At 41.8% G+C, this 26,045-nt stretch overlaps 1 protein-coding gene across 7 annotated transcripts in view; it reads right to left on the bottom strand.

Annotated features, from left to right (window-relative positions):
* The window catches only part of Zc3h12c (zinc finger CCCH-type containing 12C), a 59,763-nt gene extending 48,640 nt beyond the window's left edge, over window positions 1-11,123 (bottom strand). For 3 of the 7 annotated variants that reach the window (XM_031344162.1, XM_031344161.1, XM_031344160.1), the window contains exon 1: window positions 10,319-10,683. In XM_031344162.1, coding sequence (XP_031200022.1) covers window positions 10,319-10,399 — 81 coding nt within the window. In that variant the 5' untranslated portion in view covers window positions 10,400-10,683. Of the gene's footprint in view, window positions 1-6,887; window positions 6,959-7,736; window positions 7,905-10,318; window positions 10,685-10,764 lie in introns of those variants that run through there. The other 4 variants (XM_031344163.1, XM_031344159.1, XM_031344156.1 and 1 more) reach the window with 4 other exon arrangements.
* Window positions 11,124-26,045: the final 14,922 nt, after the last annotated feature.

Genomic DNA, 26,045 nt, shown 5'->3' on the forward strand with positions numbered 1-26,045 from the left:
TCTCAGTAGAATAATCATAAAGGTTCTCTATTAACCTAGATGAAAGAGTAGCATGCAGGCAATGGCTCTCACCGGGTCTCACACACCACTTGTTTAAAGAGCCAAGGAATCAAACAGCTCACACTATCTACTTATATCACATGGATATAACTCTAAAGTTTTCTTCTTATTAATACAGAAAAAAAAAGAACATCCTTTAGGAAAAGCCTATTATCATACCTTACAAGCTGTCCTTCCATTTACAGAGCCACAAAATCAAATGCCCTCAAAGTCCACATGCTCTGTTTTAGTCCTTTGTTTGTGATACCATCCTATTAACTTGTAAAACAAAAATAATCTAGAGCAATGTTTCTTGTGGGAAAAAGAGGTAACACTTAATTCAGAAAAGCCAAAGATAAAGTATATTGTTTTGTAAGAAAAAAATAAGATTACAATGCCAGAAAAGACTCTAGCTAGTGATGTTAATTAGAAAATGTTAGTAACTGGTGAAAAAAATAAGCATGAAAATTGTTGGCAACCAGCAATTTAGAAGAAATACATTGATTTATTGGTGGCCAGGAATACTGGAGGCAGTAAATGGGCCTGGTGTGGTGGTGCAATCCTTTAATCCCAGCATTAAGGAGGCAGAGGCAGGATCTTTGTGAGTTTGAGGGCAGCCTGGTGTACATGAGTTCCAAGACAGCCAAAGGCCATAGTGAGACCCTATCAGGGGCAGGGAAACTGGTGGAGAGAAGAAATGAAATCAAAATTACAAGACAATAAAACAAGTGCCTAAGAGGAAGCCAGGGTTTCCTTTAAACAGCACTGTTTCTTTCACTTTAATGACTCAATGACTCAGATGGGAGATGTTAAAAGTTTCCTGTAGACTACTTGGCTGGAGTCAGACTAAGAACAGCCATCCCTTCCCACAGTATGGTCTCACTAACCTTGTCATTTCTACCCATGACGTATCCTGAAGCAATACACTGCTGTTTTGCCATACTCTTCAGTTAGCTTGCTTCATGGGCCTACAAATTAACTATTGAAAGTTAAAGCCATGGGGCTGGTGAGAAGGCTCAGCAGGTAAGAGCACTGACTGCTCTTCCGAAGGTCCTGAGTTCGGATCCCAGCAACCACATGGTGGCTCACAATCACCCTTAATGAGATATGACACCCTCTTCTGGTGCATCTTAAGATAGCTACAATGTGAGCGAGCAAGCGGGATCAGAGCAAGCAGAGGTCCTGAGTTCAATTCCCAGCAGCCACATGATGACTCACAGTCATCTGTACAGTTACAGTGTATTCATACACATAAAATAAATAAATAAATCTTTAAAAAAAAAAAAGAAAGAAAGTTAAAGCCATAACAGTTCTCCCAGATATTATACTGGATAAAATCATGTATTTAAAAATATTCCTAAAGAATCATTTTGACTTGCAAGAAATCAAACAATGACTTAAAAGTTTATCTTACTGATAATCATTTAACTGAAATTCAGGACATATAAATTATATGATACCTAGTTAATCTTTATTGCAAGTCTGTACAAGTAATAGTTTCAAAGTAATACTTTGATGAAAAGTGAGAAAATAACAAGGGCCAAGATAAGCAATCCAAAGCCGATGGGGGTTTAAGTCAGTATCCAATAGATTCATCAATTCACTAATTTGCATGCCTGTCATGAGTGGCATGCTAAGTGACTGAGACAGGTTACAAAGGTGAATATAGCTGCTATAACTCTCCAAAGTCATTTTGTGTGTGTGTGTGTGTGTGTGTGTGTGTGTGTGTGTGAAGAGAATTAGTTTATCTCAGTCTCTTCTGGAAGAAATTTGAACCTGTTATATAAAAAATTAAAGGGTTTTTCTTTTTTTGTTGTTTTGTTTTGTTTGTTTTGTTTTTCGAGACAGGGTTTCTCTGTGTAGCCCTGGCTGTCCTGGAACTCACTCTGTAGACCAGCCTGGCCTCAAGCTCAGAAATCCACCTGCCTCTGCTTCCCAAGTGCTGGAATTAAGGGTGTGTGCCACCACGCCCAGCTTCTTTTTCTTTTTCAAATGTGAGTACACTGTAGCTGTCTTCAGACACACACCAGAAGAGGACATTAGATCCCATTATAGATGGTTGTGAGCCACCATTTGATTGCTGGGAATTGAACTCAGGACCTTTGGAAAAGCAGTCAGTGCTCTTAACTGCCGAGCCATCGCTCCAGCCCCTGCTAACCCCATTTCTTTCTCTTAGGAAAACTTTTTAACCTGTTGGGTTCAGTAAACAATGGCTAAGGCTGTAGGGGAAGCAATGACTTAGTAAATGAGTGTGTCCGTATGGAACCAGCATTTGTAAAGTAAATGAGAATTTCACTTTAAAGAGATAACGAGGTCTACGCCAGAACTGATCCTGTGCCACAGTGCTCCATACTCAAATACCAATGGGAGAGAGCTGGTCTCCCAGGAGTGCGGACACACCTGTGAGACTGGTAAGACCACCCTGACTGGAGCCCTCAGGATACAAAAACCAAGGAGCAGCCTGGGACAGGATCCTTCCAGTTTCCATCTGCACCTGGAACTGACCCTGTGCCACAGGGCTCCATACCCAAATACCACTGGGAGAGAGCTGGTTTCCCAGGAGTGCTGACTCACCTGTGAGCACAGGTAAGACCACCACTTCTGCTCACATTCCTAGCCCAAGAGGGACCCATCCAGAGCCATCAGGACACAGGAACCAAGGAACAGCCTAGGGAAAGGATCCATCTGATTTCTGTCTGCACCCTGGAGTACCACAGCTCTCCATACCCAAATTCCTCCCAGAAAGAACTGGTCTCCCAGGAGTACTGACACATAGGCTTGCAGGAGGGACAAGACACAGTCAGAGATAGCAAGACCAGCTAACACAAGAGGTAACCAGATGAGAGGCAAAGGCAAGAACATAAGTAACAGAAATACAAGGTTACCTGGCATCATCAGAACCAAGTTCTCCTACCACATCGAGTCTTGGATACCCCAACACAACAGAAAAGCAAGACTCTGATTTAAAATCACATCTCATGATGATGATAGGGGACTTTAAGAAGGATATAAATAACTCCCTTAAAGAAATACTGGAGAACACAGGTAAAAGTTAGAAGTCCTTAAAGAGGAAATGCAAAATCCCTTAAAGAATTATAGGAAAACACAACCAAACAGGTGAAGGAAATGAACAAAATCATCCAGGATCTAAAAATGGAAATAGAAACAATAAACAAATCACAAAGGGAGACAATCCTGGGGTTAGAAAACCTAGGAAAGAGATCAGGAGTCATAGATGCAAGCATCACCAACAGAATACAAGAGATAGAAAAGAGAATCTCAGGGGCAGAAGACACCATAGAAAACATTGACACAACAGTCAAAGAAAATGCAAAATGCAAAAAGGTCCTAACCCAAAACATCCAGGAACTCCAGGACACAATGAGAAGACCAAACCTAAGGATAATAGGTATAGAAGAGAGTGAAGACTCCCAATGTAATGGGCCAGTAAATATCTTCAACAAAATTATAGAAGAAAACTTCCCTAACCTAAAGAAAGAGATGCCCATGAACATAAAAGAAGCCTACAGAACTCCAAATAGATTGGACCAGAAGAGAAATTCCTCCCGTCACATAATAGTAAAAACACCAAATGCACAAAAGAAAGAAAGAATATTAAAAGCAGTAAGAGAAAAAGGTCAAGTAACATATAAAGGCTGACCTATCAAAACTACACCAGACTTCTCACCAGAGACTATGAAAGCTAGAGGATCCCGGGCGATGTCATACAGACCATATCTGGCATCAGTGGAAGGGGAGGCCCTTGGTCCTGTGAAGGCTTGATGCCCCAGTGTAGAGGAATGCTAAGGCAGTGAGGTGGGAGTGGGTGGATGGGTGGGGAACACCCTCAGAGAAGCAAGGTAAGGGGGCATGGGATAGGGTTTTGCAGAGGGGAAGCCACGAAAGGGGATAACATTTGAAATGTAAATAAATAAAATATCCAATTAAAAAAAAAAGATAACAAATGTAGCAAGTTGAGTAAGGGGCTATTACATATTGAACATAGTTACTTATATAACATTCTAATCACTTCATCAAGTGATTCATCAAGTATGTTTTCATGGCATACAATTTCTTATTTGGGGCATTATGTTACACTCAAAAGTGTTGTATTTTGGAGCACTTCTGATTTCAAATCATGGGGTACCATATTATGGATAATGAGAAGCTGTTCCTAATAACTCTAACAGCTAAGGGCTTCAGTGACTCAGCGTGTTCCACCAGTCCTTCCCAGAAGTCATGATACATGGTCATATCCTAACAGCTGTTACTATCACCATTTTATAGCCCAGAAAACTGAGGCTTAAGGAAATGAAGATGAAATGCAGCCCAAATCACACACATGCCATGCAGCAGTACAACAGGAGCTCAGTCTGGTCTCCTGACTAAAATCCACTCACGGCTAGTAATCAACCAGACTGTGTGCACCAACACTGATGGGTGCATAGCAATGGACAGTCATATGCTGCTTATAGTAATGCTAACTAGTGTACCTTCTCTAGAGACCAGCTGCTGTGATCACATGCCAGACAATGTGTTTAAAGCTGGAGGGATGCTTTAGCAGTTAAAAGAACTGAGTTCAGTTTCCAGCACTGAGTTCAGGTGACTTACAAGTGCCTCTGACTCCAACTCTAGGGTATATGACATTTCTTCTGGTCTCTGGGGGACTCCTGTATACTTGTGTACATAAACTCATATAAGTGCACATGATTTTAAAATGACAAAAATAAAAACAGAATTTATAATGAAGGCACCATGGGCACAGAGCTTTATACAGAGACATTTGTCCCTCAATTGTTTATTATGGGGAAAAATTTTATCAAAATCTATGTGTCCATAAATGTATCCATTTCTTTTTAGCTTTCCTAGTTGGTAGCATGCAGTTTTTCATAATAAGCCCAAGTAATCTCTTTTTATGTTTGTGATATCAGTTTTAATGTTTCATTTTCATTTCTAATCTTATTTGAGTCTTTTTTTAAAAAAATCAAATTGTAATATTTGAATATGTTCAATGTCATCCAGGCAGTAAAAAGAATCACTTAAAGGAACATGAAGAGCAGAAACTATAATGTTCATACATTTTTTTTGAAGGATGTGCTTATAATGATTAAAGGAACTTTGTAGTAAAAACAAGGAATCTAACATTTTAGGTTATCTTTAGGTGAGAATTATAGATGTTTTCATTATTATTTTATACCTTTTCTATGTTTTACAAATGTGCTAAAATATGCCAAAATATCACACTGCAATTTTAATTTTAAAAGATAGGTTAAAGTAGTAAAAAATAATTGAGATAGCATTTAGAAAATATCCCAGTTTACTGAGTGGGTCCTTCATATGGACTTGGGCTGACTAAACTCATGACTTCTGTTCTACTTCAGGCACTTGTTTTGTCTTAGCAAAACCAGGAATATTTCATCTAAAAAAGACCATTTATTGTACATTTCAAGTTGTTTATTGCTGTACTAGTAGTCATCTTCAAATTATAACTAAAATCCCAGAAAGTAATGCCTAAGATCAACTCAATCAGGCCAAAGAAAATGACACAAATATTTAAAAAGCATAAGTTCTAATGAGATGGCTTCAATTATATGAGCAAACCATTTAATGTAAGTGTATGACACAATTAAAGTAAATTATGAAGTAAAAGCCAAGATCTGAAACTGAGTAAATCTCACAAGAGGATAAATGAAGCCCACATCATTTTGAGTAGGAAATGAGCACAGATGACTAAGAATAAAAACTAATTTTAGCTTCATCCTAAAAGACATAAAGTAATAGATTTAAAGAATTTTTGAAAAACCTAAAAATATAAGCTTGCAAATTTGTAACAATAAAAGTTTGATTTTACAGAAGTTTTACATCTGGCAACTTCAGTTCCTCCCAATACAACTAAAAGTACAGGATTAAATAAAAAGCAAAAGAAATAAAACCTACTGTCCATTCAAACCAATGAGGAGACTGCTAAGTGTGTTTTAATGCCCCCCCCCTGTGTGTGTGTGTGTGTGTGTGTGTGTGTGTGTGTGTGTGTAGTGCTTCTGGAGGTCAGAGGACAACCTGTGAGAGAAAGTTTTCTCCCTCCACTCTTTAGGTTCTTGATTTTGGACATCAGGCTTTGGAAGCAAGCGCCTTTGCACACTGAGTGGTCTTACCAGCCCTCAATTATTATTTTGTCCCAGTAAAAGCAAGGCTACAAAGTATGTAGTGTTTGATGGGTAGGAACAGAAATGAAGTTAAGATTCTTACTTAGGATGAGACCCAGAACTGACAGGACTAGGTTAGGCTGATGGCAGAAGCCGCATATGCCTTTTCCGTAAAATACAAACCTTCATTCTTCAACCTCTATATCTTTTTTTTTTTATTTACATGTAAATTTCTCCATTCCCAGTTTCCCCTCCAAAAAACAAAGAAACAAACAAAAACAACCAAAACAAACCCCTGTTGCCTCCCACTTCCCCATGCCTGCCACCCCGCCCTCTCCCACTTTCTGGCCCTGGCATTCCCCTACACTGGGGCTCAGAACTTTCACAGGGCCGAGCTCCTCTCCTCCTATTGATGATTGAATTTGCAATCCTCTACTATACACATGCTGCCTGAACAATCAGACCCCTCCATGTGCAGTCCTTGGTTGGTATCAACCTCTATATCTTAACATCCTCTACCAGATGTGTCCAAACTTCTGACACAGGAACACACAACATTATTTGCAGAGCTTGAAAACTACACAATGGAATTACCAAAACAAATGAACAAAACCCTTCATGTTTGAAGCAAGTCTACAGTATTGTGTTGGGCTCCATTCTTAGCTATCCTGGGTCTTATGTGGGGAGCAGGCTGGACAGACCCACCTGGTCACTGACTTTTTAGGTACAAGGTTGGCTTGCTATCATCTAGTTTCACAATGCAGAGCTGATATCATCTGTAAATTAGAGAAAGTGAGTGACAGTGTCACTAAGGAGTAGTTACTGACAGAGAAAACCCCATTACTGACATGAGTCAACATAAAAGCTCCTGGCATTTACCACACCTCACATAAGCAACACTCTGCAGAGCTACGTAAGTCTCCGTCACCTAGACCATCGATTTATATGTGCACACTACAGAGCTCACGGGAGGTCACAGGACAAGCTGTGAGAGCTGATTCCACTTTGTGATAGCTCCTTCCACTTTGTTGGTCCCATCAATAAAATCCAGGTCTTCAGGGTTAGCAGCAATCTTACCAGCCCAACTGTGAAAGATTTTTAAAGTTAATCTTTAATTAAATCATGATGAAATCAACCTTCTTACTTGTTTGTTTGCTTGCTTGTTTGTTTTTCGAGACAAAGTTTCTTGGTGCAGCTCTGGCTGTCCTGAAACTTGCTCTATAGACCAGGCTGGCCTCGAACTCAGAAATCTGCCTGCCTCTGCCTCCTGAGTGCTGGGATTAAAGGTGTGCACCACCACTGTCCAGCAGCCTTCTTACTCTCTGCTTGATGGGTTTACATATCAATTCAACTTGTGGTAAAACATGCATTCTTTTTTTATCACTATGTTTACAGATACATTCTTAAACCGCAGATACAAAACACCTTTTTACTGAGATACTCAGTAAAAGTATTATGATTTTGATATTAGGAAACACAAATGCCTGAGAGCAGGAGGATGATTACATAAAATAACATTTTTAAAAAAGAAAATACTTGAAGTATAGTCCATACCATAAGTAAATCCTTGATGCACTTTGTTCTAGGAACCAGAAGGAGGGATTCAACTCTTTAAACAATTTAACTCCACATCTATGGGAACGTGGTCTGCTTTCAGAAAAAACGAACTCCGAAGAAGGATGATGCCACTGTACTGTCCCACCTTAACCGTAACAGGCAAATCTATGGTAAAGTTACGGAGATTTTAATACTGTCACAACAGAAATGCAGCATGGTTACCTTTGAAACCCTCAACCTATGACTGTTAACTGGAGAGGACTTGCTGCAGGTCTAGGAGGCTGATTAGGAAACACACCAAGCTTTTCTGGAATATTTGGTACAGTGCAGGTCAAACTCCAGGCTCTCAATAGTTAAAAACTAAACCTGGAATTTTCCTTCAAGAAATGTTAATTATTCACTCCTTTATTACTTTTCTTCCTAATACAAACAATACCATATGACTGCCACATGCCACAGGCCCTGCCCCACCCACTCTGCTTTCCAGCCAGAGTCCCAAGATATGACTCTCCCTCAGTGCCATCTACTTGTACCTAATTTTGAAGCCTTACATGAAATCTTAATTTTTCACTTCTTCACTCACAGTGCTTAAGAGATTTCCATTAAGCATTATGTTCTATCTGTTAGTAAGTAGTCCTCCAGCGGTTAGGGCCCTTACTCGATACCTAAATAATTTTTTAACAATGAAACAGAAGTATACCAACTTTAAATGAGCAATAACTGGTAGATCACTTTAAAATTGTACATTCTAACATTAAAAACATTAAAAAATATATTTTTTAAAACAATTCAATCAACATCTTGTTTCTTTAAAACATCAAATCAGAATGCAAAAGAATTGCAACTGTTCTACACTTAAAATGCAAATCATTAACTACGTACTGACAGCAACACTTTTAGACATATGCAGTATTTAAATGCAAGAACCATGGAACTCTGCTAGAATAACAAGATAATTCAATTTTGGACTAGAAAAAAATGTTTTAAAGATAATTTTATGTTAACCACTTGGGGTACAATTTAGCAGTTGTAACCCATTAAGATGTCACCAGAGGGGCCCCAAATATAAAACAGGATATTTTTATTGTGATCATTTAAAAAGGTGATAAAAGGAAGTGAGTAATAAAAGCGCCCCCCACCCCGGCACACAAACATTCCAAGTTTCTATTTTCCATTACACCAAAATAGTTCCATTAGACTTTCATTATCAATTAGAAGTTAAAAACTATTGATGTCTTCATTGTTATTCACTTGGGTTGTGGGATCCAAATCAGTGTTCGAAACCCTAGCTACAGTAGGTCCCAAATTCAACCCCAAATATCAGAGAGAAAAGAAAATGCTCATTTATTTTGTCTATAATGTTTTCTCTTTTGTTTTGTTGCTTATTTAGAGACAAGGATGTAAACATTATAGCCCTGACTAACCTAGAACTTGCTATAGGGACCAAGGTGGCTTAGAACTGAAGAGATCTGCCTGCTTCTGCCTCCCAAATGTTGGGACTAAAGGCGTGTTTACTCTTCTTAATGGTCAGATTCTAGAAGAATTGCAACTTACTATGAAAATAAAAGCAATTCTTCAAGAAATTTCAAGTCATAAATTCAGATTCAACCAAACAGGTCATTTTGATGTCTTTATGATGCCTTCAAATGATTACATTTACATTGCTAAAGTGCAAGAACAGAAGGAAATGTGTGTGTGCACGGGCTTGGGCCATCTATTCAAAAGTCAGAGACTACCAAGATTTAAGAAACTGTAAAGCAAAATCAATTAATTATACATGTAAGAGACTAAATAAACTTAGATTATACCCTTGTACCCATGATTTTGTTTAATATATCCTCGAACTTAGGATCCTGTTGCACTAGCTGAGTGCTGGGGGAATCACAGGCATGTGTCCCACTGCTTCTAGCTGTACTCTTTTTAAATGGGTCTTGGAAAGTTAAAAAAAAAAAGTGAGGTACGTCTCCGGGTTTCTGTTTATATGTGAAGTAGAGACGAAAATCTCAATAAGGAAATGAGTGAAGAACTGTACAACTTTCTCAGATTTCTAAATATACAATGCTTAGGCCCAATTATCTCTTCATCTATTCTAAGGGGGTTAAGAAAAATCTGAATCAATAATCGTCTGATGGAGCTGGAGATACTCCAAGACAGTCAGTCCTGCAACCAATAGGAGAACTTCCCCTAAATGTGGATTACGGCTTCGTCTCTTTATCACAAAACTGAAAACACAAACCCCCAGTGTTAACGGATACCCAAAGCAGCAGGAGACCCAGTTAGAGTAATCCGTGCTTTGAAGCAACCGCTGTTTGTAAGGATTTTAAGGACAATAAAGGATAAAACAGTGTAGAAGGGAAAAGCGGGATTCGTTTCTCCAAGTTAAGTAACACCTTGTAGCTCACAGGGAGTTAAAAATGAGCCCAGCTGAAATGGGCGCGGGCTCTGGACAGGAGGCTGAGGACGGGGACCGGGCGAAGGGTGAAAGGTTGGTTTCCCTAGGACTCGCCAGAGGACCGGTGGAGAGATGGCTAATGAAAGCGAATGGCGGGGCTGGATGGAGATGCCGGGTGATGTCTCACCCCACGAGCGCGCGAGGGTCCGAGAGGCAGGATCACAGCCGTGGGTCCGTTTCCCTCGGCGGCGCCCGGGCCCGCCTCCATGTTCGCTGGCTCTGGCCCTCAGGCGGGCGGGAGCTACTGGACCGGCGTTCTAGGCCGCCGGGCCCGGCCTCCCCTCGTCGAATTCCCCACGGGGCTGGCGCCGCCCGCGGGCGGGATGCGCTCGGCTTTCCCGCTCAGCGTTCCGGGGCGGCGGGCGCTGCGCCACTCGACCTCGGGGGTCGGAGCCGCCTGGGCCTGGAGTTCCCTGAGCGGATCCTGAGCTCGGCTCTCGGGCGCGGCCTCCCCTGCCCCGCGGGCCTCCCGCGCCGCTCGCTCGCGGAGCACGCCGCAGTGAGGGCGGCGAGGAAAGACTAGCGCGGCCACCCCGGCCCTCCTCACACCCCGCGGGCCTCCTTGCCACCCACCTGCAATGTCTTCTCCGCAGCCATCACGGCATGCTCTGGAAGCCGGGCCGGCCCCGGGCCCCCCTCCGCCAGGCGGCCGCCTCTCGCCTCAGCGCCGGGCCACCGCGGCCGCCCCTAGGGCTCGGGCCGAGCGGGACGCTCCCCCATGCCGCCGGCCCGCCCGCACGCCCGGCGGACTGCACGCCAGGGCCGCGGCTCTCAGGCGCCCCGGGGCTCCGCCGCCCGCCGCCCGCCGCCGCGCTCCCGGCTCGCTCTCTCGCTTGCTCGCCCGCCTGCCCGCCTGCCCGCCCCAGCCGCTGCAGCCACTGCGTGCCGCGTTCCTCCCCTCCGTTCTCTTGACTTCCTTCGCTGCCACTGGAGCGGAGCTTGGCAAACTAGCACCTGCTGCTGGAGAACTCTGAGAACTGAAACAGGAAACCCTAAGCCATGGGGGGGAAACCCGGGAGGCGTGGGGAGGGGTGAGGGGAGCTGCCGGGACCTGTCGGGCTCTACCGGAGCCTCCTCCCTGCCCGTGCATTCCCCTCCTGGCCCAACCCTAGGGTCCCTAGTCCTCTCCCCAACAACTCCGATCCCCAGCCTTGCCCCCGACGGTGCCTCTTGTACTGGCCACAGCATCTCCACCTTGCACCAACCCAGATCATGCCCTGGGCAGTCAAGGAAATCGACGTGTTGCTTTTTTAGGGCATGTTACTTGTTTGTTGACTTATTATTACCTTGAATTGGGGTGGGAGGGGGTGGAGGCAAACAAAACACCACACCCTTCGTAATAAAGACCACTAAGGGAATTTAAACAAATGAAGCTGTAGGGAATTCACCCTTTGGGAAGGGCTTCCTTCAGCTAGGAAACCGGCTTTGCTGGAAATGGCAATCAAACGTCGGAACTGAGGTTAAACCCAACATGAACGCGGATCACTTTAGGTTGGGAGCAGCTCTGTGCACCGAGGTGGACACCTGTGAATAATAGCCCTGAGCTCTGAGCGTTCCTGTTTCAGAGAGGTGAACTACACCTAGCACAATCTAGGTCAACTTCTCAGACATGCTCCCATCTCTTACTCACCTGCTTATGGAAATGTTAAAATCAAAGTCTTACTTCTTGTCCTTGCAGGCTGCGACTAATTCTGAAACAGGAGGGACACTGTACCATCCATCATCAGTTGTTTACTTATCTCATGAAATTGCCCTCATAGCCAGGTGAACTAGCTATTAAGATTCAGTTTATCCTCAGACGAGAGAAGTTCTAAAATTTTATACGACTTAGATTAGAAGAAAGATTCCTATGTGTTTGCCTCAGGGCTGACCTATGACACCTTTGGTTACACGTTTCACTTTTATAAGAATTGTTTCTTACCTTTCTGAATTGTTTTCAGTAAGAGGTAGATCATTTAAGCCTGAATCTCTGGCTACTTGATGTTCTAGTATTCACGATGCTTACTGAAGCTCAAACTGTATAGTTAAATGTTTCTTTTCGTGTCACAAAACTAACACATCTATCCCTGTTGCCTCTGTTTTGCACTTTTAAGTATTGAGGAGGTCCCAGCTGAAAGCATCCTTCACATGATGCCCACGGACACTCTCAGCCTAAGAAAGCAGAGTGTCTTAGCCTTAGTTACTCTCTAGTTCTGGCAGACCAATTTAGGGGCCTATTCAATAAGATTGCAGACAGGAGGTTGGCATCTGTGGACCACAGTTTTAGTAGCACATTGGGGACCCCAGGAAGACTAGCAATCTGCTCTCTGCAGCAGGTCAGATTTTTTTTGGCAAGAAGGATAGAATACTCTGGGAAAGCCGCCCCGGTACCCTCCGCCAAACCTACAGATCTCTGGAGCAGGACTAAGAGACTGACAGGGACTTAGAAAGAACTTGGCTGGCAGACAACAGTAAGTAGCAGCCTTATGATATGACAGCCTTGGTGATACCAGGAGGTTTCTCCATTCTGTAATGTACTGCCCCCCCCTTCTTATCAAGCAGTTGACTCAGCCAAATCCCAGTGAATGTGGATTAAGCATAGCTGAACATCAGGGCACTGTGTTATGTACTTTGGAGATAAGATGAATATCAGTTGTAAAAGCTACTATTTATTGGATGATTACAAAATTCCAAATACTAGTCTTTTCGTGTGTTTTCTTGTTTAATGCCCACAGGATCCATGTAGGATAACCTACCATCCCTCTCCTGTTGCAGATGAGAGAACCAAGACCAGAATTTCAGTCGGCAGATAACCAAGAGGGCAAGGACTTCAGTCTAGGCGGTGTGACTCAAGAATTAGGAGCTGTTATATGAATAAGATGTAATAACTGCCCTATTCACCTTGTTATTTAGCTGTGAAGATAAGAACATCCAAAGAAAACCCTGAGCTTTGAAAAGGGAAATCTGAGGCAGATCGTGATGGGTGAATAGTATCCTGATGAGTATGGAGATAACAAAGATCATACACAAGCACAGCACTGATGAACGGGAAGCAAATGTTGAAGCTCCCGTGGTCGAACAAGCCTGAATTAATGATGTAAACAGCAAGGTGAGAGAGGAAAGGAAGAGACATGTTATTGTGAACTGTAAACCCAAGAGGCCTTGTGTATATCTGAGTATACACACTCAGGGGACAAATGGGTTTGGGGAGGGGGTGAGGGTGGGAGAGTGCGGATGAGCAGTCACATGAGTGTAGTGTGAAACCTGAAGGAAAGGCAAAGGGTGGGAGGGAAGGAATGGCTTCTAAAATCCAGAATTATCCTGTTTTAAATGTGCAGTTGAGAGAAAACCAAGTTCTGCATTGTAAGAATGTCATAGTGTTATCTATGGGAGATAGTTTAGTAGATAGATTTATCCACTAATGAAAGAAAAAGATGAAAATTTAACACAGTCTCCATTACAAAGTAATCAGGAAAGGCTGTTCATTTTTTTTTGTTTTTTGTAAAACAGTGTTGAAAGAAAATTTCTAATAAAAATAAAATGTTTCTATGGCTCTGAGTTAAATGGGTTTTCTGAGCTCCCATTTATATCATTCCCTTACCCCAAGCTTCTCTCTCCTTAGAGAGAAGTGTACAGGAGGATTTTCACAGGTATAGAGAAAGGTCAAATATTGAAATGAAATGTCATTTAATCTGAACTTGTCCTTTTGGTGAGATTGGAGGTCAAATCCTGCTTGTCTAGGAGTCAACCTTGCCTGGGTGGCTGGCAGGTCTGGCACTTTCCTGCTATCAGTTCTGGGGAGCGAATCTGTATTTTAGTTATGAGTTCAGATCTGGACCTAGAATTGCAACACGGAATTGAAATAGATCTCAGGACAGACTTATGAGTTTGTAAAGATCCTTTCAGAAAGAACGGCTAGAGAAGGATGGTTGTGAGAGCCGTACTCCTTCCTAGAGTATGATCTCAGATAGACTAGCACCCTCCTAGACTGGTGCTTGAATCATTAAAGGTACAATTTTAGATGCCTGTCTTCCCCCCCCCCCCCCCCCCCCCCCCCCCCCCCCCGTGGCTTGCCTTCATCAAAAATTTCCATTTGCACCCTACCTTACATAACAGAGCCAGAGGTTTTAAACAGTTTCAGGGTGAAAACTGTCCCAGACTCCTGGCAAACACTTCTAATTGTACCCAGAGGTTTTCTAGTAGTGTCTGTGGGGCTTTTCTTATGGATCATTTATGGACCTGTAGCTACACTTGGAGTTGCAAGAGTTGTCTCTTGTGTCACGCCTCCACCATTTTGGCCAAAATTCTTACCGTAGCTGAACCGAGGTCAGTAGTTTCTTCAGTTTGCTTTTGTCTTCAGCTCTTGAGCCAACAATCCTTTCCTCTAGCTCTTGGGCTTCAGTCGCAGCTTTTAGGAAATCCTGTAATTCTAACAACCTATAAATAAAACCTAGCTTCATTCACCCTCATTACTCCATGAAAACTAGTTACTAAGCACGTACCCTATGGAAGACACACAGGGGTATATAGCATACTCTTGGCCGGCCAGTGAGTCTCGGGGTGTGGCTGCAGCTGCTTATTAAAGCTTCATTCTTAGGGAAGGAAACTAGAAGACATGAGATACATGCTGCTGACCAATCCCGGGACTTCATTTTTCTGATAGGTAACCACAAGATTCCATAGTAGCTGTTTGACTCTTTCCTCCAGCATTTGAGGGAAGCCATCAAGGAAAGCCACTAAGGATCCACAAGAGCAAAGTTTTCTGTATTCCAGAGCCATAGCCATGTGCCTGCTTTCTCACTGAGCCTGGAATGGCAGCACCATTTTTACCATGCTTGGCAAACACAGGGGACCTGAGAACAATGGAAGGATCTCTGCTATTTCATGGAGGACAGGATTACAATCCCACTGCAGCGTACATGGCCCAGAACTTTTAGAGGTTTTCTCTCCAGAAGGGATTTCAGGTGAATGGAAACATCTTCCTCACCTCTGCAGTTATGCAAAAATCAAGCTGGCTGAAAATGGTTAGCATCAAGGAGTCATATGGGAAGATCATTAACTAGTATTATTTGCAAATATCAAAACAAAACCAAACAAATAAAAGAAAATAGAGTCTGCTTGACTACACACCGATGGGGGGGCTATTGAAATTAACATACTCATTGGTCCAATATGCAGCTGTCCAAGAGCAGAGTAGCTTTATGTCTACAGAGTAAACCTCAAGACACGTTGCTTACTGAAAAGGGGAGGTAGAGAGTGCTTAGCTTTTCTGTAGGGGAAAATCTATAATTGCATAAGACTATGATAGCTCTGAAGAACACACAACAGACCGGGGACACTGGTTAGTATGGGAAGAAGAACTGAAGAATGGGAAGGAAAGGGTAGAAGACAGATTTTGTTGTTTTGTGTACTTACAGTTTTGAATTTTAAGTTGTATATAAATAAATTCACCATTCAAAAACACTATTTAAAAGGCAACTTTTACCAATGATGTATCTTTTGGTCGATATGTTTCTGCTGAATTCCATAAATAGTCAGATGTTTTTAAAGTAATAGAAATAATTTCAACTTTCCACATGGTTGGTGGGAATGCAAATTAGAATAGCCACTATGGAAATCAAGGTTCCTCAAAAAACTAAAAGTAGAACTATTAAATGACAAAGCTATTTCACCATCCAAAGAAATGAAATCTGCACACTATAGAAATACTGATACACCTACAGAATTAGTCTAGGTGCCAATCAATAGACGAAATGGATAAAAAAAATATGCTGTACGTACAATGGAGTATTAATTCACTCACCGTGAAGAACAGAATCGTGGTTTTTTTTTTTTTTTTTTTTTTTTTTTTGTAGAGAATAAATGGGGTGTGAGATCATTATGTTAAGCAAAACAAACCGGACTTAGAAAGACAAATATTGCATTTTTCTCTTGTATACTGAAACAAGTTTGAGATGGGGGAAAGGAAGGGAGGAAGAGAGAGAGATTCAAGAAGGAGGAGAACTATCTGGGGAGAAGAACACTGGTGCGAAAAGGCAAGGGGTTAACCAGAAAGGAAATTGGTAAGATCAAAGCACATTGTAGCTTGTATGAATATACCATAGTAAAACTACTTGGTTGGTACAATTAATATAGGTTAATTAAAAAAAGAAACTGTTCTCAGTGCCAAGGATGAGGAAGTGAAGGAAGCCCTGTGAGTTGCACGTGTGAAGTCTGGGGCTTCCCAACCAGGGAAAGATTTCCATGATCATGTGGAAGGGGAGATCCCAAGATTGCTTAAAGATTCCCAGACAGAATTAATGGATTAGTCACAGTGCTTACAACTTAGTTGCTAAAACTCTAACCTCAGATTCCATGAGGTTTTTTTTTTGAAAGGAACTACTTTAATTAAGGGAAACATTTGAGGGATGTTCTCATAGCCAGAGACTGGAAAGAGTGCTTATAGATAAGCTGGGGGCCTCACAGCAGGTCAGATATAGGTACAAGCAGACTGAACACGTGTGGCTTTTTTTTTTCATAATGCTCATCACCTAGAATTCTCTTTGCTCATACTAGTGTCTTTCTGTATCACAATGTAAGTCCCCCTGCTCTGTCTTGCTCCCAAAGGTCTTCAGTTCTTGTGTCATAGTAGGAATGTGACCATCGAGTTAGATAGTTGGGCACCCCAACATTCCAATCTGTGGCTATTTCTTTCTTTTTGATCTGTTAGAAGGTAGTGAAGCCATGTCCATAGGAACTAGTCCTCAGGATTGTAGCCTTTAGAGGAGAGGTCAAGGCAAAACATTCAAATCCCAAAGCAAATGGGAAATCAGAAAAGTCGTCAAACGTGGGGAAACAAGAGGAGTTAGCTACTGAAATAGCAGGGGCAGGACAGGCAGAACAAGAAAGAGGAGGAAGGAGAGGAGGAGGAGGAAGAAGAGGAAGAAAAAAAAGAGGAGGAGATGTATGTGTGTGGGGGGAAGGGGTAGGGAAGAAAATGGAAAGGATGCCAACCAGCCAGCAAATAAATGAAAAGAAACTGTCTTATAAACAAGCAACCAACTGTGCAGAAAGAAGTGAGAAGTCAGCCTTGTAGTAAGACTGCAGCATCAGGAAGTGCAGGATTATCAGTGGAGCATACTGGCTGCTGAGTCACTGTGGGACCGGAGACTTCTGCAGTGGTGGGGGTGGATCCAGTCACCCTGACTTAGGGTCTAGGTTGGTTTCGGAGTCTAGGAGAGTGGGAAGATGAGTAAGCTTGGGGCTAATGTCAGACAGTATGCGGGAAACAATCTAGATGGCTCTGGGCGCCCACTTTCAACCTTTGGGTAAAAGTCAGTGGGAGATTTACACTGTCAGTTATTTCTGTCCGAACACTGAAATTCCAGGAGCTACCTGGCAAAAAGAGTCCAGAAACTAGGTACAGTGATCTATATCTGTAAACCCAGCCCTCAGGAAACCGAGACCGAAGGATTGCAGGTTCAAGGCCAGCCTGGGTTACTTATTGAGATACTGTCTCAAAAAGTAAACCTATCTAGGAATTAGAGATGAGGACTCCAGGTGGGGAGAAGAGGCTAATCACACTGTAATCAGTCCTGCAAGCAAGTGCCACAGCGCTAGGTTGGGAATGGTTAGTGTTACATAGGGAAACACATTGGAGGCATCTTGTGGGTATAATAGTCTTTTGTCAATCCCAGGTCAGGGATTGGGTGCAGGTGATGCCAGAAGTCCTTTGTTATATCATGCAGCCTGTGAGCACTCAGGGTTAAAGGTACAGGTGGAGTCATTCGCCTGCTTCTGTGTCTCTGGGCCATGATTTTGGTCTCCTTATCTGAACCAATAATTGGTGGTTTCCCTGAAAAGCTTCTTTGCCTCTTCAGTAAAACAACTTCTTCTGGCTTCTGAGTTTTATGCAGAGAACCCTGAAAGTTTACAAAGAAAGGGTAGGTGTCCTGGGCTATCCTTCCAATAGCTTTGTGTTGTGGTATGTTTGTGTTCCTGTGTGTGCGTATGTGGAGCTCAGAGATCAAGATTAGGTATTTTCCCCAGCTTTTTAGATGGGGGCTGGGGATCCAGACTCAGGACCTTATGCTTAATGGTAAGTGTTTTACTTACTGAGCCAGCTCCCCTTCTCTATGAAATCTTCTTTCTTTCTTTCTTTCTTTTCTTTTTTTTTTTTTTAAAAAAGATTTATTTATTTATTTTATATCTATGAGTTACACACTGTAGCTGTACAGATAGTTGTGAGCCTTCATCTGTGGTTGCTGGGAATTGACCTCTGCTCACTCGGGCCCAAGGATTTATTTATTATTATAAATAAGTACACTGTAGCTATCTTTAGATGCACCAGAAGAGGGCATCAGATCTCATTACTGGTGGTTGTGAGCCACTATGTAGTTGCTGGGATTTGAACTCAGGACCTTTGGAAGAGCAGTCAGCGCTCCTACCCGCTGAGCCATCTCACGAGCCCTCTTTCTTTCTTTTAAAGTGAGCACTGTGTGCCTTAGGCAGTATCTACTTTCTGAAGAAGATGTTGCTAGAGGGATCCAAGAACCAGTGATCCTAGTTTGGATAGCCACAACTTACAGATCAACACTCACAAGCTTTGGCAAAGATACTGAGAGGACAGTGAGCTGGTGCCATTGTGTGCTTCATAAAACATGCTTCTGCCAGGCAGTGGTGGCACATGTCTTTAATCACAGCACTTGGGAGGCAGAGGCAGGCAGATTTCTGAGTTCAAGGCCAGCCTGGTCTACAGAGTGAGTTCCAGGACAGCCAGGGCTACACAGAGAAACCCTGTCTCAAAAAAACCAAACCAAAACAAACCAAAAACAAAAAAACAAATAAACAACAACAACAAAACAACAACAAAAAAACCCCATGCTTCTGTGGGCCCCCATACATGTTGGAGACAGTCTTTACAAACACTTGTTTTCTTGGCGGTTGGTTCTTTGTGTTCAAAAGCAAGACCTGGCATTTTCTGAGATCCTCTGTAGTAAAGCTGAATATAGATAGCTTAGCTGTGTGGAACTGGAGTAAAAGCAGGGGAGGATGGTACTTGCTTTAAACTCTGGGACCATTAAGCATTCTGTTGCTATTTTAAATTATACTGGCTACATGCTCCTTGTAGAGAGTTTAAAGCCATGCTGTTTCAAAAATACGAATCATGTTTTATCCATCACCCAGATAACCAATCACCTCCTACCTTTTCATTCATTTCATTTCATTTCATTTATCTTAGACCTGTATTTCACTGCCTTCTTTAATTCAAGCAAAGCAGTCTTGAGTACCAGCACTCAGCTCAGAATCACAAAATTAAATAACTACAAAAAAACCCCAGTCTATATCGTAAACTATGGTTTTGAAATCTGAGACACAACTGAAAAACAAACCTATAGAAAATACTTGATAATAAAATCAAGTGCCAAAGTTGCCAGAAGCATTCTCATTCAGTTATCTGTGATCCAGAAGCAGGGTCTCATTCAGTTATCTGTGATCCCCACAACTTGGTCTGCATACAATGGGGATTCATTCAAACATTTGTTGGTTACCCACCGTGTTCGTGCTCCAAGAACTGTGTATATATACCCTGACCCCCTGAGGTCAACTCAAAAATTTCTAATTGAAGTAAGTTGCTTTAGTCTGTTCTGACAAGCTCATTTCTTGTCATTCTTTGCTCATTCTCTACTGGCCAAGCTCTCCACATTTCTGCTGTTTCTTTCTCTCGAACACCCCTTCTCAAATATCTCCAGAGTTTTCTCACTAATATTCTTCATATTTCTGTTCAAATATCATCTGATTAGAGAAGATATCCTTTATAGCACCTTATTTAGAATATCACACACACTCTCCCTTTATATACATTCTGGTCATTTTCAGTCTCCTTATCATAATGTGAAATTCTGGAATGGGAAAACCAATATAAAAATGGTAAATTGTATTGATAAGGAGGAAATAGCTTTACAAGAAGCTGAATGGTTGTATATGAGTAGAGGTTTGTTTATCTGTAGATGAAGATAATGGAAAGCTTATCTGACTTTGGTAGAAAGCAAACAGAGATGATATTGTGGTTAGGACACATCACAGGAAACCCAAACAGATGTAGTTCCAGAGTCACAGTCACGTTCTTTAGCAAAGTCTCCCATGGGCATAAGAATGAGGCAAAGCAATGCGACAAGTCTTAAGAGTAAGCCAAAGGAATGAGATAAGCCTTGGACTAGCCAGATGTCAGCTGACCCTCCCCCATCCCTCACCCCAGCTAGAAGCAGGCTGTCAATCAAGTCTTAGGTTGCACTGTGAACTCTCCTTTGGCTTCTGTGATATAATTCTTTATGAGTACCTACTTTACTACTCCAGATTAGTCTGTTTTTTGATTCTACTGCATACTCCTCCAAAGAAATATTTTGTAAACCATTGTGCGTGTGCGTGTGCATGTGCGTGTGTGTGTGTGTATGTGTATGTGTATGTGTGTGTGTGTGTGTGTGTGTGCGTTCTTCTGCTAGTGTATCTACACACATGCCAAAGGATTTTGTAGAAGTCACTAATTAGGGTAGGCTGGCCAGCTGGCAAGTCCCTGAGATCCTCCTCTTTCCACCTCCCCAGCACTGGAATTACAAACATGCCCCACCACTCCTCAGCAATTTTACATGGGTTCTGGATATCAAACTCAGGTTCATATCTACTACACAAGCACATGGAATATACAAATAAATAACTGAGCAAAAAGATGTATAAAACAGCTGGTACTTGGAAGAAACAAAGTAGAGTACTGCTGGGTTTGGAGGCTGGCTTGTGGCTGGTGGTGAGCTGTCTCTTCCAAATCCTCCTTGAGCTACTTACTTAACAGATCTAGCCACACGAAGTACACTGTGGTGAAGCAAAGGGCAAGTGAAAGAGACTCCAGAGAGTATAAACTTGTTAAGGATTCTTCGTAAGAAGCAGTATATTGTGGTAAGGAACTTAGAAAGAGACACACAGATAGACAGAGAAAAAGGGAGAGGGCAAGGGAGAGGAAGAAGAAGAGGGAGAGAGAGATCAAAGAAGAAAAAAGTGGTGTATGGTCAGTAGAAGGTTGGGAAGGGAAGGCTCTTGGTCCAAGTACAGGCTGCCTGCTTTAAGTGGGTCATGTTCTCTCTTGTTTGCCTTGGATTTTGTATCTTTTCCTTGTCCTATCTTGGCCCAGCCTCTCTTCTTTATCTGACTTGTCTGGCCCTTGTAGAATTTTTAGTTTGCATGTCTTTAATGTTCTTGGTAAAACTGTACTATCATTATCAAAAGCTTTGGACCTTTGTTTATATGGACTGGCTGATCTCTCGTCTATAACACTGTTCTCCTAATAACCTTGTAATGCAAGATTTATGTCAGCGTTTCATTCTGTCCTTGTTGAACTCATCTACCTGTCTTAGATGTCTCTCTTCTAAACTCTCAGAGTCCTGTGTGATCATTAAATCACATAAAAATTGAATGTGTTCATCCAAATCACACAACAAAGCTACTTCATCCAATCAGACAATAAACCTATGTTTGTAACTACCGTGCTTCACAGGCCGAGTAACATGACGCACATACAGTGCTTAGGGCAAACTCTGACCTTTAGAAAAATACTCAATAAATATTAGACTTGATGACAGTCTTGGTCACCGAGTAGTTTATGGTTAAACGAGGGCATGGGAAGTTTAGTAAATGAATAAGACAGAGAAACATACCTGGGAGGATCTTAAGTGTGGCTGTGTTTCTCAAAAGGCTCTTTTGGTAGAGTACCAGACATTTAGTAATAACGATAGTGACATCTTTCAAAAAATGAAAAGAAAGAGTATGAGTTTTTGAAAAAAAAATGATAAATTCAGTTTCAGACAGGTTGAACTTCAGAAGTGTCTGGGATGTTCGACTAGAGATGAGCAGGAGACCGAACAAATGGCAGCAGATTCATCTTGTGACATGGACATCTTGCCCATTAGATTATTGTTTCAGCTTTCACATTATCTCTATAATACATTGTGCTATTCAGTCTCCTGTGTACCCAGGACTCCCACTGAAAGTGCTTCTAGGCCTATCACAAAGCAGAAAAATCATCCAGGGAACACATGGCAGAGCAAATCTGCTCAATTCAAGACAGCCCAAAAGTAAGGCCAGAGAGGACAAAGAGGCTGAAGTTCCAAGGGTACTCTCTGAGTGACCAACTTCCTCAAAGGAATGCCCATCTCCTAAAATAGTCACGATTCCCCTGTAACACACTACTGTAAGACTCCACCAATGGACTACTGCATTGATTAAACCAGATGATCCAATCACATCCAAAAATACCACCTCAGAGCATTGCTCCATTGGGAACAAAATCCTCAGCGTACAAACTTCCCCCAAGTTTCATTTGAAATGTCCCCCAGACATTTCAAATTGCAACTTACAGCCTCTTCTCTACCACCATCTTGATGTAAACTCTTGACTTGCCCTGTGTCTCACATTCTTCATCTGTCACATGAGTATACAAATAGCATTTATCTTTTGAGTTTTCTGTGTGCCTTAGGGTAATTTGTGTAAAAGACTTAGAATGCCCTTTAGCATGTAGATCAAGGAAAGCACAAAAAAGTAGAATAAGTAGCAACATTGCACTGGGGCAATGGAGTCCAAGGAGTAAAGGTCTCTAAAAGAAAAGTAGCTGTCAGGTGTTAAGTAGATGAGGAACTTCTAAATATGTGATTTTTTTTCCTGTTAGTACATGTTTACCCAGAATGGTGAAAGACAAACTTGAACAAGGTTATTCTAACCAATCAGTAATCAAAATAGTTCATATAGCCTTTACGTACAGAAAGGCTGAGTCAACTGGAAGCTCTTGTAAGAAAGAACAAGACTGAGCTAGAATCTGGTTTACACAAATCACCTCTGTTGAGTCAAAACTATTTATGTCAGGCTGATGACTGGCTTTCTTGTAGTTGCCTGCTCCTGTTCAGTTACTGGGAGCCAGAGAAGTGCTGCCCATCCATCATGTATACAGAATACTCCTGAACTGGGGACCATGCACTGTATACAGTGTCGTCTTTACCCATTTTCTTCATCTAAACCCTCTGGGCTCTGTGGTGCCCAGCACCGCAGTTAACATTAGAGTTAGGAGACACAGTGAGTTGAGGAAAAACAGAAGGTCTGAAGTCTGGAGGCTAGTTTTGACTCTGAGTAATCTAGTTTCGCTTGTGATAAGCTGCATGCTTGAGCAAGCTGGTGAACCTCACTCATGCACGCCTTTCCTTGGCTAAGTTGCTTTGCTAATAATTCCACGGGAGTTAGGTTTTGTGGTTAACTACTTTCACCCCCAAAATCATGTGGTCACAAATAAGCTTCCTTGTTTAGTAGGTGCAACAGTTATACTTGAGTTTGTTAAATGAATTGCTAAAGGTCTTTGAGGCTTTGCTTAAAAAGGACACTACTCTCTGGGAATAGGACACAGATATAATTCTTACCAAAGATTTTGTCTTCTTTCAGAAGTACAAAAAGAAAGAAAATTCCTTCCAGCCAGGAACAGAGAATATGGGAAAACTGCAGCAAGAAAAGTAAGCAATGCCCCATGTCTGATAAAATGAATGAAATGTACTGCTATGATTTAATGTCCAAAGAGATAGATGAAATGAAGTATAGTAGGTAAGATTTTTCTTTTTAAAACAATATTTAAGGAAGAAAGACAGGACAATCATGAGGTCAGAGACAGCTTGGGCTAGATAATGAATTCCAGACTAATCTGGGCTACATGGTGAGACCCTGTCTCAAAGAAATCATGGTTAGGGAAGAAATTAAGTGGCATAGCATAAGCTCCAGGTCTTGTGTCTGATTCTCAGCACCATAAAAAATATGAGTAACAAAAAGTGTATAAAATAAAAAATCTAGATATACTTTACATCCATATTATTACATATACTATTTATAAATTTCTATATTTATTATATATTTTTATATATACTATAAATACTTTTTGTTAGCCATATTATATATATGCACACACACATATATATGACATGTATATATGACATATATACATGACATGAAACTCAATACTTTGAACTCCAAACCTATCCATCACTTCATATACTTCTCCCAAATGTAGTAACAACACTTAACTTTTAATCTCTGTGGCTCTCACACAGAGAATATTTGTCAAGGCACCTTTTTAAAGAAGTAGAACATTATGGTAAGGAGCTTGGGCAAGAAAGTAGGAAAAAGTGAATAGAATAAGGGGAAGTCAATGCAATGAGAAGGTGTGCCTAATACACCAGAAGTTCTCAGTGGATGAGAAGTTACTAACCACACCAAACTCTCTGAACTGGCCAGTAAGTATAAAGAATGGATAGGCTAGAAGCCAAAGGACAGTGTGAAGACCTGAGGCTAGGTAAGAGGAAATAGCCAAGTGTTTACTGTTGCATGTCAGAACATAGCCACTGCCTTTCAGTGCACAGTGGGCTGAGACCTCCCAAATTGAAGCAACTGCTTTTGCTACTGCAAAGCTGAATCTCAGTGACATTGCTCAACTGTGGTGGTGTTGTCCTCTCTTTATTCTTAAGTGAAAGCAGCTTTATTTCTTAAGCTATAACATTGAAGTGGAAGTTTCTGGTTATGGCATGTGATGCAGGCTCATGGTAAGACTCAGGAGAGGATGAGTGATGTTTGAAGAGAGTATAAAGAGGACTCAGGGAACTGTGACGGGGCCCTTGCAATGCCTCATTGGTCTCGAGTCTTCGCTGACCTTCATTTCATTGAGAGAGGCACACAGCAAAGAACTCCTGGCATTCTGGCTGGTTCTGGTTTCTCCTGATGATTCATGTTGATTCAACGGAAGCCTGGCTGTTTCTGCTGGATTGTGCCACCACTGCTGACTTGAGTTTGGTATCTGGACACTACTGAACTGGACTGCTGGTATCCTGACAAACGAGATTAGAATTGCCCCAAAGGACTAATTCTAAACAGGTCCATATCTGCTTGTCCTATTTACCATCTTTTCTCTCCTACCTTTGGACAGTAGGTTAGAAGGGTGATTAAAGTGTGTGAGAACCCTTATTAAAAGTAGGTTTTGGAACACACAGAGAAAGCCACACTCCCAGGTGATCTAACAAGCCCAGGATCCCAGGATTCCAGAATCACAGGATCACACAGACAGCTTGACTCTGAGGAATTCTGACACAACCAGGATCACAGGAAGGATAGGCTCCAGTCAGATTTAACAAAGGCAGGTAGCACTAGAGTTAACCAGATGGCCGGCAGCAAGCTTAAGAAAATAAACAACACAAACCAAGGTCACTTGGCATCATCAGAACCCAATTCTCCTACCATAGCAAGTCCTGGCCACACCATCACACCGGAAACACAAGATTCAGATATAAAATCACTTATCATGATGATGATACAGGACCTTAAGAAAGTCATAAATAGCACCCTCAAAGAAATACAGGAGAACACAGGTAAAGAGCTAAAAGCTCTTAAAGAGGAAACACAAAAATCCCTTAAAGAACTACAGGAAAACACAATCAAACAGGTGAAGGAAATGAGCAAAACCATCCAGAATCTAATAATGGAAATAGAAACAATAAAGAAATCAGAAAGAGAGACAACCCTGGAGATACAAAACCTAGGCAAGAAATCAGGGGCCATAGATGCAAGCATCGCCAACAGAATGCAAGAGATAGAAGAAAGAATCACAGGGGCAGAAGACACCTTAGAAAACATTGACACAACAGTCAAAGAAAATGCAAAAAGCAAAAAGCTCCTAACCCAAAACATCCAGGAAATCCAGGATGCATTGGGAAGACCAAACCTAAGGATAATAGGTATAGAAGAGAGTGAAGACTCCCGATGAAATGGGCCAGTAAATATCTTCAACAAAATTATAGAAGAAAACTTCCCTAACCTAAAGAAAGAGA

The sequence above is a fragment of the Mastomys coucha genome, unplaced genomic scaffold (assembly GCF_008632895.1).
Source record: "Mastomys coucha isolate ucsf_1 unplaced genomic scaffold, UCSF_Mcou_1 pScaffold23, whole genome shotgun sequence".
Lineage (NCBI taxonomy): Eukaryota > Metazoa > Chordata > Mammalia > Rodentia > Muridae > Mastomys > Mastomys coucha.